This window comes from Sinocyclocheilus grahami, unplaced genomic scaffold (genome assembly GCF_001515645.1).
Source record: "Sinocyclocheilus grahami isolate Dianchi unplaced genomic scaffold, SAMN03320097.WGS_v1.1 scaffold11.1, whole genome shotgun sequence".
Classification (NCBI taxonomy): domain Eukaryota; kingdom Metazoa; phylum Chordata; class Actinopteri; order Cypriniformes; family Cyprinidae; genus Sinocyclocheilus; species Sinocyclocheilus grahami.
This window is the reverse complement of record NW_015505190.1, coordinates 931340-945516: the sequence shown is the minus strand read 5'-3', so window position 1 is coordinate 945516 and position 14177 is coordinate 931340. Positions and strand designations below refer to the sequence as shown.

Here is a 14177-nt window from a genome sequence, read left to right as displayed (position 1 = left end):
TTACACGTCCCTAGCAAAGGGGTCATCATATTTGGGAGTCCAAGAACACTGTTCTCTGTCACTGATAGTTTAGTTTGATAGTTTAGTTTAGTGTAGTTTGACTAGTTTTATTATTTAGCAGCTTAAAGCAGTTTTAAAGTAGCTTCGCCAACACCGTAGGGTTGGATCAGTGTGTGAACCCTGTTGCTGTTTGTTGGTCAGTGTGAACCAGCCTAGAAATGTACAATCTTTAAACCATCAGTAAAGCTGACAGGTTCATCCTTCTCAAGAGACTGAACAAACCACATAAACACACAAAACCTCTTCCTCCAGCGCTGAAAACCACAGGTCTCTGTGCTCATGATTGTCCTCATAAAACCAAACTTTACTGCCCTCAGCCACACCATGTACTGCGTTTTTCTCAGCTGAAGAAATTCAGCTCCTTCAGCGCTAACATGCAGTCACATTTGGATGGGACAAAGGCATATTCTCCTGAAAGGATGTGTTTATTGAATCTAGGCGCAAGTGGGCCATTGAAGACAGACAGAAAGGGAAAAGCTGGCAAGCTGATGAGGTTTGGACTATAATACCTGAAGAAAGCTAGCCATTAGCATTAGGTGTGCGCCGATCCGATATTCAGTATCGGTATTGCTCCGATACTGCCACTTTCTGCTGGATCGGGGTATCGGTCAGACGAGACCGATCCAAATCCGATATTGTGCATATACTATTCGGTGTAATCGTTAAGCCCCATGAAAGGCACAAAAACATTATAAAGCACCATAAAGTTTCCGTGCACTATATTTCAAGTGTTCTGAGACCGTTCCATAGTTTAATGTGAGGTACAGATTAATATTTAAGTCGTTAAATTCAAGTTCACGTAAACCCTTCTTCCACTGCGGCTGTCTGTCATCCTCCATTCAGCATTCAAACTGCGTGTCGCATTCGGTTACGACAGACAAGACAACGGAACTCTCTCTAGGATGATACAATGTTCCTATTATTATACTTGATCTGTAGATAAACATCAGTGGTTTTGCATAAAAGGAATTTATCTTGCTGGAGTTTAGTGCTAATTCTAACTTTCTACCGGGTGTCTGTTAGAGATCACTACACTGGAGTAGAGAGCACTATTGAATTGTTCTTCACGTGCACAGTAACTGAAATTTAAAACTGTTAAAAGAAAAGGCTCAATAAACTATCGCACAGATATAATACACTACACATCAATGTCTCTTCCCTTTGTGCTTTGAACTTTTCTATGCGGAGAGCTGTGCCTGCGCGCTGTGACTCCGTGTTGCTTCAAGCGCATCAATCTGCGCACGGGATACGCATAAGTGCTTTGTGCCACTCTGTATTGGAGCCTTTCATGTTATAATACTTTTGCGCAATGAAAGATTGTTAATAGCCTTTCTTGTTCTGTCTTATCTATCATATGTTGCTGCCTCATTACTGTGCTATAAATATAAAGGAAATGTATTTAATTTATTGCATATATTTATATATAATTATATTTACTTGTTTTTCATGAATGTATATTACAATACAAAGAGCAATGTGTAACATTTTACCAGATTACACTTATTTACTTACATTTTTTCCCCCACTAAATAATGTTTTTTTTTCTAAATGTTTAGATTTTATAAATTATTGTGAACTCATAATTTTTTTACCATAACTTTTGCTGCTGAATCATCCACTAACCTAGTTTATAATAGTATTTTTCTCATAGATTATGATTATTTATTTTTTAATTTGTTATTTTTCTTTATAATGAAGTTGTCTATATTTAGTAGATTGTGTGTAATACACAAAAGAGTTGATGATCCGGTCAACACAAACTGAGGTATAGAAATGTAAAAAAAGTGTGCGGTCCGCTGGTATCGGATCGGTATCGGTATTATCCGATACTCACTACATTTGGTGTCGGATCATTATCGGTTCTGAAAAAATGGTATCCTGCCACCCCTAGTTAGCATTCCCATTCATCTCAATGGAAGTGGCTTGGCTAGTGTAGAACCCTCCACAAGTAAGCAATTTCACACTTTTAAGAGACCTCTGAACAGGAATCATGTGATATGCTACTTGCAAAAAACATTTTGTCAGAATACACTATCAACCAGCAGGGGCTAATGAGGCCATGCTATCTAGCCAAAAGAAAAGAAATGGGAAGAAAGGAAAGCCACATTCACAAACAAATGCTAGAAATAACAATTCACGCCCTAAATTCTCAATTTTGAGTTGTTGGGTTGACCTCTGACCTTGTTGAGTGCCCCTATGCTGCGGGAGGAGGCGTCGGTGAAGAGCTTGCTATGTAGCAGCATGACTCGGGCGATGAGGTAGAGTCTAAGGAACATGGGTACAGACAGCACCATGTCTAGATCTGCCTCCGCCTGCGAGGGAGCGTAGGAGAAGGCCAGCCGTGCCCGCCACATGAACTTGAAGTCCCCCGGCACCGGGTGAACCGCCGAAACGATCAGCTCCAGAGCGATAAGCAGCACTCGCTCTATGGTCATGGCGATCCGCCAGTCGTCCGCACCGTTGTCAATGACGAAGAGCTGAAGGGAAAAAGTCAGAATGGGAATGTTAAACGATGCAAATTGAGGGGAGTTTCCCAGCAAAGTTTCAATTTACATAATGTATATCAAATTTGCATTCAGTCTTTTAAAAGTGCTCGAGGGAACAAGGCAGTCCCTAGCTGCAACAATGACATAGCGCAAAGAAATAAAACCAAGCCACCATAAAAGCTTTATTAACTGTTCTTTTAATCTAACACCGTGTACAAATTAGATGCAATTGTGACGCAAATGTTAGCTTGAGTTTGTGTTCCCTTAGGAGTTTCTAATACATTTTGAGGTATGGCTGTGTGCAATATATGTTGAAAAAAAAAATAATGTACTCATAAATTGTAATTTTAAATCAAATGTATTCATAAATAAAAAAAACACTATTCTAAAAACCCAACAGAAATTCAAGGAGGAACCCGTGTCTAAAAATGCTAAATATCTTTTTGATTTTACGAAGGATAGGTAAATATTTAATTATATAGATATTTCTTATTTAATTATTTATAAGTAAACAAGTTACAATTTGGCTTAATATCTAAACATAACATAGCGACAGAAGATTTTGTCAGTCCTTTGCTTTCTGTTTATGCACTGGGTAGCCACATTAAAATCTCATTGGTCAAAAAGTCCTGCTCAACAAATTGTACCTGCATATCGAGCTTATAATCCTAAAACCAGAAAACAAATTTGCCTCACCATTTGTTCCCTTGAGAATTTATAACTTTTTTTCTCCATTTGAGGCATGCCTGTGTGTAATTTATACTGAACAAAACAGAAAATTACTCATAAACAATCATTTCAAATCAGAAATGTATTCATAAATCAAAAAGTGCTATTTAAAAAACCCATTAGAAATTCCAGAGAGAACCCAAGGCCCAAATAATGCAAATTCTCTTCCGGATTTTACGACCAAACAGCTCTATTAAATTTAAAATACATTCTGATCGACTAAAATGGTGTTGCTTCGCACAGTATTTTTGCTTTCAGCGTGGACAGACAAATTGCTTGTCACGTCGCGCCTCTTAAGACACATGAGTGCCTCGCAGCAAATTAAAGAGAGAAAAATAAAAATAAAAGTCCAGTTGCGCAACAACTCAAGACCATCCATTCATCACCCATTTAATCAAAAACTTCAATTACAAATTAATAATTCAGATTAGCTCATTACAACAACTAATAAATAGAGCTGCCGTTTGACTAACTGAATAAGTAAAGTGTGTTCTCAGATGCAGCACAGGAGGCAAAATGAGAGGGAAACAGATTGATGAGCGCCACAATGAGAACACGCTCAGATAGTAATTTTATCCTGCCAGGAACGCCAAACAAATAGAGCAATAAGCAAACAGAATTCCGCTGGCATAATGTGCACTGACAGTTTCCCAATGCAAATGTCAGGCGGTATATCAGCAGAGCCTAACGACGGAACGGGAAGCTAATTGTGCTGGCTGGTGGCGTTAGATGTGTTTAATGTTAATTGTAAGTGTTAGACTGGCGAGGTTTGTTTAATTGATAAGCAGAAGGCAAGCAGGGTTTTCCCCACTGAGACATACACACATCCACAGGAGGGCTGCAAATGATTATACAGGAATCCTGAGAATTCATGAATGAAGTCGTATAGCTCTTCGGCGATATATCGCGCACGCCTATATTCGTCGCGAGGTTGCGCAACAGGTCTTCCTGGCATCCAATGAAATTGCTTTGTTTGTCTAATTGCTCGTGCATGTCTGACTTGGTGTGTGCAAAGGGCACGGTGCATGTCGTATGGCTGTAAAATGCGCATGGTTTTTTTTTTTTTCTGGAAAAGCCAGCCTCATCATGGTGACTGTTGCCTAGGCGACAACATCAAAGACCAGCCAAGCTTAATTAGGGTCCCCTGGTGAGAGAGGGAGAGAATGACTGTGTGTTTGTGTGTGTATGTGAGCGCAAAAGAGAGAGAGCGTGAGGGAAGTGAGAGGGAGCGACATAGACAGGTGGTGGAAGGCAGGGAAAGAAGCCGAGAAAGGGAATGAATGTGTGGGAAAAATACGCATGTGTGGGTGGGTGGAAGGAGAATGAAAGAGAATGTGTGAGTGTGTGTATGAGAGCACACGTGAATCTGTGAGAGGCTTGTATGGATTGGTGTATGACTTATGAATAATGGTTGACTGATATGGGTTGTAATGACTGATACCATTGACATCTACGTGGACTGTGGCTGATTCAGGGTTGATTTATTGTAAATAAGCCAGGAGAATGAGATGGTAATACTGATGAAATGAAATAAACACTTATTTTACTCTGTATTAAAAAAAATATTTGAAGACAGATAAGATAGTGATTATTAAAGGTTAAAGGGTTAGCTCACCCAAAAATGAAAATTAGCCCACAAATTACTCACCCTCAAGTCATCCTAGGTGTACCACTTTTTTTTATGGATGGGCACTTTTTATTTAACTTCTTTAGGACTGATGCATGCAACACCCGCTGAGTGGCATTAATCAGCTTGAAAGATCACAGACAATTTTTTATATAACTCCGACTGGATTCGTCTGAATGAAGAAAGTCATATACACCTAGGATGACTTGAGGGTGAGTAATTTGTGGGCAAATTTTGGGGTGAACTAACCCTTTAAGTGTTTAAACATTTTATGAATATTAAATTAATCAAATCAGCACCTTTTCAGAATATTTTTGCAAAATTCACTATAGGTATTTGAAAATATTATTTTTAGGGTTTTTAATATATAAACATTTAATAAACATTAAATTGATGAAACACTTAATGCACACAAAAAATGTTTATTATAGTGTTAATTTTGTAAGCTATTTTCATTTTAGTCTTAGTCTAAGTCCCGTTTTAAAATGTCCTTGTTAGTTTTTATCATATTTAGTCAACCTTATCCTATTTGGTTTTAGTCAAGTTTTAGGCGAATAAAAGTCTCAACATTTTAGTCTAGTTTTAATTCAAGAAAACCTGAAGTATTTTAGTCTAGTTTTAGTCAATGAAATCTTAGTCACATTTTCATCATTCTGTATAATGGTATAACTGATAAAAAAAATTTTTTGCTCAGAATTATAATCGTAATGATTGTTGTCATTTGAGAAATTTACTTTTGCATTTCAGGTATTGCACTTTCACCAGTAAGCACAAATCAATAGAATGTGGACACATACATGGTGTATTTATTTTACCTCATCTAGTGTACTGATTTATTATAGGAATTTTATTATATAAATTAATACCAAAGACTTATGCAATCTCCCTGTCTACATTATGAAAACAGCTAAAACAAACAAAAAAATATTATAACAGTGAAATTCCTAGTAATTCCAAATTGCAATAGCTTATTTCTCTATTCAAACAACAGCAGTTGAGTAAGTGCATTTATTCAGCGATCACAATCGCAAACAATACAGTCGAGATCTCATGACAGAACACAGACCTGCTGAATGACGCTTTCCAGCTTGTGTTTTCAGATCATCGGTGGCGGCACTTCCGCAATGAGGAGCGAGCGCGTGCCCATGGTTACCAGATTGCTTAAAATAAGCGAAACACCGGGCAGAAAATTTATCCATAGCGTGGGTATGTATGTAAATGTATCAAATGTATACATAGCATATCCATAGCGAAGCTCTGATTCGGGAATTTGAGCTCCTGATATCTGCCAACCGCACTCATGAAAGCTCACGTAGTAGAGGCATGTAGAGCAGTCCGCAATAACATTTTGTCTCCTTTTTTTTTACGAAAATAAAAATAAGTTTTTGGTAAAGTTTTTTATTTTTTTGAACATATTTTAGTCTCGTCTTATTTCGTCAACGAAATTGCATGTTGATATAGTCATAGTTATCGTTTACTGACCTTATTATCGTCTCGTCTAAGTCATGGGAAAAAAGCTCATCAACGAACATTTTTCGTCATAGTCTTTGTTAATGAAATGTCAATTAATCAATTATTGATTAAATCTAACATTTTTACATAATATTTAAACAAAATCTCTAAATATACTTGTAAAAGATCATAATTATTAAATATTTTATGAACCTAAAATTTTTCAAATCAACACTGAATATTTTCTCAAAACTCACTAAAAATATTTCAAACAGATAAAGTTTATTAAATGTTAAAATGTTTAAACATGTCATAAATATAAAATAATAAATAAACAATAATTAATAAAATTAATGTTTAGTCAAGTTAAGCTCAACATAATATCTGAAAACAGATCATGTTTATTAAATGTTAAAATGTTTAAACATTAAATGAATAATATATAATTAATAAATAAACCAATGTTTAGTCATGTTACCCAACATTTCTCAAAAATCAGCTCTAAATGCCCAAATATCAGTTCACAACAACCAAATATTGGCTCAAAACAGCCAAATATCATTCTATATAGCTGTCTATTACTACTTATGGCTGCTTCCGTAATTTCAAATATTTCCTGAAAATCATCACAATCTTTATCAGCATAAAATGGTTCTTATTTCTGTGAGCTGTGCATTTAAGAGTAATCGTGGGAATGTTCCATGTAACTTTGAGGACAAAAAATAAATTAAAAGCATTAAAATCTTACTTTTCTCCCTCATCATCTCTTCCTTTCCTCCTCTGCACGTTACTCCTAATTCATCTCTCCGCTACCTCGCGGTTCTTTTTCGGGCCAAATCGCCACCAGGATACGCTGAATAATTAAATTCCATTAGAGAAGGTAATCTGTCAACATGAGTGACTGAACCGAGCTGCCTCCCTAAACCCATCAGAGAGAGAGAGAAACCCAGAACCTCCCAATAAATTAGGGCCAGAGCCAATTAGGAAAAATTAGGAAAGGAAGGAAGGATGAATAGGAGAGCAGACAGCAAAATGAAAGACGAGAGAAAGAGAAAAATGCAGAGGTTAGGAAAAACGGGACAGTCCAAGAGGGAGACGGCGGTTGAAAGAGGAGAGAGAGGGGAAGAGTGAAGCAGAGCATGAATAATAATGTCTGTTTTGTTGTTTTGCCCTGTCAGAGATGAACACCTCTGTTATGATAATGGAATTATAAGTCACACACATACACACTGCGCATAAACAAACGCTTACACACATACTAATTCAGATCACCTCACTTCCTCATAATCACAAGTCCAGGCAAACATTGTGCCATTTTTATCCTGTCTTTTATCATTTTTGCTCGTCAGATTATATGATATGACTACAGTGAGATCTTAAGTAAAAGTGAAGGCAGACATCAACTGTCTTTACGTCAGAATATATGATGTACAGTTCTGCAGACTTTTCTCAAAACTGACAGCTTTGACTGGGCAGTTTCAGTCCATTCTGACATCCTTACTTACATACAAAAAACTCAGATGGTACCATACAAACCCTGGCAAACCCTTAATTACCTTGTATATATTTACCTTGTTGGGTATATTTGACATAGAAATGAGTGAAACAAGTAAACTCAAGGTTTTGATTGTATGATACACTATCATAAGTGTATAATATCAGTATCAAAATGTGAGGGAAATGTTTATTAACAATTATTTGTTGTTGTTACCTACAACTAAAACTATTACAAATAAAAAAAAAAGCTCATTAATATAAATAATTCTGAAATAAAATAAAATGTGACCCTGGACCACAAAACCAGTGTTAAGTCACACAGGTATATTTGTAGCAATAGCCAAAAAAACATTGTATGGGTCAAAATAATCGCTGGCTACGGACTTCATTTGGACGGCTTTAAAGCCGATTTTCTCAGTATTTGGATTTTTTGCACCAGACTGCAGATTTACAAATAGTTGTATCTCGCCCAAATATTATCCTGTCCCAACAAACCATACATCAATGAGAAGCTTATTTATTCAGCTTTCAGATGATGTATAAATCTCAATTTTTTTGTGGTCACAAATATAAATAATAGATGAAAAACTAACTAACCTAACATTAACCCTAACTGAAATAAGTTCAAGTTGAAGTACTAAAATGACTAAAACCAAAACTGAAAAAAATGTAAAGCTAAATTGAAATAGTAATAAAAATTACTAAAAGTTGAAAAGTGAAAATTTAAAAATAAACCTAATTCAAAACATTAATAAATACTATAAAGCATATAAATAACACAAAAAGTATGTTAATAACCTTAAAGGGATAGTTCACCCAAAAATGAAAATTCTCCAGACTGCAGATTTACAAATAGTTGTATCTCGCCCAAATATTATCCTATCCCAACAAACCATACATCAATGAGAAGCTTATTTATTCAGCTTTTTCAAAATTGACCCTTATGACTGGTTTTGTGGTCACAAATATAAATAATAGATGAAAAACTAACTAACCTAACATTAACCCTAACTGAAATAAGTTCAAGTTGAAGTACTAAAATGACTAAAACCAAAACTGAAAAAAATGTAAAGCTAAATTGAAATAGTAATAAAAATTACTAAAAGTTGAAAAGTGAAAATTTAAAAATAAACCTAATTCAAAACATTAATAAATACTATAAAGCATATAAATAACACAAAAAGTATGTTAATAACCTTAAAGGGATAGTTCACCCAAAAATGAAAATTCTATCATTAATTACTTACCTCATGTCGTTCCAAACCCATAAGACCTTCGTTCATCTTCAGAACACAAATTAAGATATTTTTGATGAAATCCAAGCTCTTTCTGACCCTGCATAGACAGCAACTGAAGATGAACGAAGGTCTTACAGGTTTGGAACAACATAAGGGTTAGTAATTAATGACAGAATTTTCATTTTTGGGTGAACTATCCCATTAATAACTTCTGTGATGATGCAAACACAAGGCAGCTACACTTCCTGTTAAACAGTTTTTTTTTACCTATTTACCCTATGCACCACAGAATCTGCTGAGCCAAAACCATTAAAACAATACATACATATACACACACACACACCAAGTACATGATCTGGGTAAAAACCAAGTGTAAATAATAAAGGTCCATAGATAAGAAAAAAAATCAACTGGCTTAAGACGACGTAGGAAAAGTCAAGAGAACAGCAGGTAACTCCAATCAACTCAGATTACCACTGAGGCAGGCCCAAAATACCCTACACTGCGGGATACAGACACACAGGCTAAATAAGCGGGGAAATCTGCCTGCGGTGCTTTTAAAAGCAGCTTGGAATTCCCTGTTTAAAATAAATACATTTATACGCACACTTTCTCTCTCGCACATACGCACAACCTCCCATGTGTGTAGCCAGTAGCAAAAACAGCAGGAAAGCTCTGTAGTTTCCACCAAGCTACAACTCTCACACAATGAACCTGAGAGACGGGATGTGCTTTCGCAATGTTCTGGAAACGTTCTTCTGTCGTTCCGTTGTCAGCACCACCCATACTGTCAGTTAAAAGCCTTACTTGTGCATTAGCTCCTTCATGTCAGAGCAGAGGAGCTGTACTGCGTGGTTAATACTACAGTAACCTCTCAGCTCTAAGTACAGGACTGTCACTGACACCTCATTCCATCTCCAGAACCCTGAGGTGATCTCCTCTACATTAGCATTCTGCTTACGCTTTGCTAACCTATGCTTTTTCTTCAACATCCAGCTCAACATTTTGCTGCTTCCTTTTACATTTTTTGTATTGTAACCGGAGAGTTTACAAATTTCATGGGTTTTTATTTTTGTCAACATCAAGATTTTATGGGATAATTTATAGAGTAGTAAAGGGGCTAGTTATCACACAGGGAAGTGATATCTCAGTACTTCTTGAGCACTCGTGGCTCGGATTTAGCACTGTATTACTGGAGTCCAGTGCTTCAGATTCACACAGGATGTGAGACAGTGTGTGTCACGCCCCTGGACTTTTGTGTTGTGTTTTCCCTTCCCAGGTGTGCCGTGTTCCCTTTAATTAGTCATTCCTTGCACCTGTGTTTTCCCAATCACCCAGTGTTTAAAAGCCCCAGTCCTTTCAGTTAGTGTTTGTCGGTCGCCAAACGTCATTCCTTGTGTTCCAGTGTCTCCTACGTTCCCCGTGTGATCATTAAAGACTGTGAATTGAAGATATCTCCGTGTTTCCTCGTTCCTCCTATCCCATTAATAACTTCTGTGATGATGCAAACACAAGGCAGCTACACTTCCTGTTAAACAGTTTTTTTTTACCTATTTACCCTATGCACCACAGAATCTGCTGAGCCAAAACCATTAAAACAATACATACATATACACACACACACACCAAGTACATGATCTGGGTAAAAACCAAGTGTAAATAATAAAGGTCCATAGATAAGAAAAAAAATCAACTGGCTTAAGACGACGTAGGAAAAGTCAAGAGAACAGCAGGTAACTCCAATCAACTCAGATTACCACTGAGGCAGGCCCAAAATACCCTACACTGCGGGATACAGACACACAGGCTAAATAAGCGGGGAAATCTGCCTGCGGTGCTTTTAAAAGCAGCTTGGAATTCCCTGTTTAAAATAAATACATTTATACGCACACTTTCTCTCTCGCACATACGCACAACCTCCCATGTGTGTAGCCAGTAGCAAAAACAGCAGGAAAGCTCTGTAGTTTCCACCAAGCTACAACTCTCACACAATGAACCTGAGAGACGGGATGTGCTTTCGCAATGTTCTGGAAACGTTCTTCTGTCGTTCCGTTGTCAGCACCACCCATACTGTCAGTTAAAAGCCTTACTTGTGCATTAGCTCCTTCATGTCAGAGCAGAGGAGCTGTACTGCGTGGTTAATACTACAGTAACCTCTCAGCTCTAAGTACAGGACTGTCACTGACACCTCATTCCATCTCCAGAACCCTGAGGTGATCTCCTCTACATTAGCATTCTGCTTACGCTTTGCTAACCTATGCTTTTTCTTCAACATCCAGCTCAACATTTTGCTGCTTCCTTTTACATTTTTTGTATTGTAACCGGAGAGTTTACAAATTTCATGGGTTTTTATTTTTGTCAACATCAAGATTTTATGGGATAATTTATAGAGTAGTAAAGGGGCTAGTTATCACACAGGGAAGTGATATCTCAGTACTTCTTGAGCACTCGTGGCTCGGATTTAGCACTGTATTACTGGAGTCCAGTGCTTCAGATTCACACAGGATGTGAGACAGTGTGTGTCACGCCCCTGGACTTTTGTGTTGTGTTTTCCCTTCCCAGGTGTGCCGTGTTCCCTTTAATTAGTCATTCCTTGCACCTGTGTTTTCCCAATCACCCAGTGTTTAAAAGCCCCAGTCCTTTCAGTTAGTGTTTGTCGGTCGCCAAACGTCATTCCTTGTGTTCCAGTGTCTCCTACGTTCCCCGTGTGATCATTAAAGACTGTGAATTGAAGATATCTCCGTGTTTCCTCGTTCCTCGCTCCTTGCCTCCCGAGAAGTGTGACAGTGTGCAATAGAATGAAACAACAGTTTTACAAACTCCTGTCAACACTGCAATGCAATGCTATGCAATTAATGAACTATATTATTTTTTATATAATATAGCAGTGCAATAATGATAATTTTGTGTAAACTGTAAACAATTAATAAAAAATAATAGCACCTGCAATAATGACACAGCCACACAATAACAGAGGTATATTGTGATACTAATTGGTATCTTGATAATTTAGCTGGTACTGTGAGACACAAAACAAATGTAAATGACAACCCTAGTTTTTAGGAAAAGGGTATTTTTCATTAATTTCATGTCAAGATCATTTTAACGTCATAAATGTTAAATCGGGACATGTTTTTAATTTATGTAAATTTTATTGAATAAAATGTTACATTTTTAATTGTATTTTTAAATGTTACAGTACGGTTTAAATTTGCTGAATGTTTTTAATAGGCAGTTTAATGGCAGGTACCCTTGTTACAACTTAGCCCATATAGGATAATGCTATTGGGGCATGTTGTCACATTATATAAACTGTATCTTTTTTCCTGGTCAGCAACAGTGACAATGTTCAATAGACTCTAAGACGTATGTACATAGGGATACTGGGTTTATAAATAACCCTATCCTGAGAACTATTAACTGAAGTAAATAATATGGCAACCTGAGTCTTCATTATATATATACAAACAAAACTGTAAAAAAAAAAAAGTACAGCATGTCATACAGTCATACTTCAATAGGACAAGGTTTAACATGTCAACTATCAAACTTCAGTTGCTGTGTAATAATTTTATTAGCTCTAAAAAGGGAAATATTTATGATGAATTATAACTGGTTATGATTCATAATAAATATTTAGATTATATCTTCGAATTAACTGTAGCAGAATCAATATTACAATTATTTGATCTGTCCGTCCACCGAGCAGACAATATAATCATTTATCAATTCAAGGAATGTTTATTTTCCTGGCCACGGAAGCAATAAACTGTCCTTCTTTGTGCAGTGCTAGCAGTAATTTAGCAAAATGTAGCAAGGGTTCACACATTCATTGACTTCGAATTGTGAGCAGCAAACAGAGACAATCCGTTGTGAATATAAGGGATTTAATAAATGAAACTATATCTAACATATAACTAACTAAAACATATATACACAGAATGAAACAAAGTAAGGAAAAGAGAGAGAATAGAAAAGAATGGCAGTATTTCACATCACTTAACCACAACCATGGAAAATCATCAAAGAATCCAAAAAGCACCTTAAAAGGGACTGAGATTTAAACACGCATCGGAATAATTTGAAGCGGTTACTTGCATTGGTTTCGATTGCTGAAAAAGAGTCCGGATGCGGTAGATAACGGAGCTCTTTTGATGAGTTCGTGAGGAGTCAGCTGGAAGTTTTTACTTCTGGGAAAGCTCATCATAAAAACCACTCAAGCAAAACATTTCTAGAATCAGTCCAACCTTGAGCTAAAGATAATTATAAAATTGGCTTCAAGTAATACTGGTGATTCACCAAACTCTTTAATGGGTCTTAGCTAAAGCTGTACAGCCATGAATCATTTTTAATATGGCTCTACAGGAGCCAAGCAGTTCGCAAACTTTAGCCAAGGATGAAGCTTGTTGGCTCTCAGGAAGAGATGCACTCACATTAACACGTACACCTGAGTTCAAACGCTACCTTAGAGGCACTTTCAACCATACGGGCAAAGTGGATTTTGACTGAACCGAAAATAAAAATTGGTTCCATTGAGATTCACAGGACTTGAAAAGGATAGCTCCCCCCCCCCCAAAAAAAAAATCTCCAACCTTTACTTTCCCCCCCTTTCAAAATCTTTTTGCTTTCCTCAGGTTGCCATGGCGCAGCAGGGGACTCAGGAGGCCATGGCGGATCCTCCGTGACCTTAGCCGGCTTGGCCACCGGAAAGGAAAGCCCCCCCCCCCCCAAAAAAAAAATCTGTCATCATTTACTTGCCCTCATTTCAAAATCTGTATGACTTTCTTTCTTCTGTAGAAAAAAAAAGATATTTAGAAAAATATCTCAGTGGGTTTTTAATGAATGTCAATGGAGTCAAGTGTTGTTTGTTTTGGACCCCACTGACTTTCATTGTCTTGGCAAAAACAGTAGAAACATTGGTAACACTTTACAATAACAGTACATGAATTATCATGTACTAATACCTGAATTAATAATTACTTGACTATGAACTAATGATGAGTTAAGATATGTATTAATCAAGAACTAATGGAGCACTAACTTAACTACGACATGAGTCATATGAACTACTGCATGAATAACACTACC

The 14177-nt window shown here is 36.8% G+C and overlaps 1 protein-coding gene across 1 annotated transcript in view; it reads right to left on the bottom strand.

Annotated features, from left to right (window-relative positions):
* Window positions 1–14177, bottom strand: part of kcnn3 (potassium intermediate/small conductance calcium-activated channel, subfamily N, member 3) — a 100734-nt gene that overhangs the window by 41726 nt on the left and 44831 nt on the right. The window contains exon 4 of the mRNA XM_016285343.1: window positions 2241–2537. Coding sequence (XP_016140829.1) covers window positions 2241–2537 — 297 coding nt within the window. The remainder of the gene's footprint in view (window positions 1–2240; window positions 2538–14177) is intronic.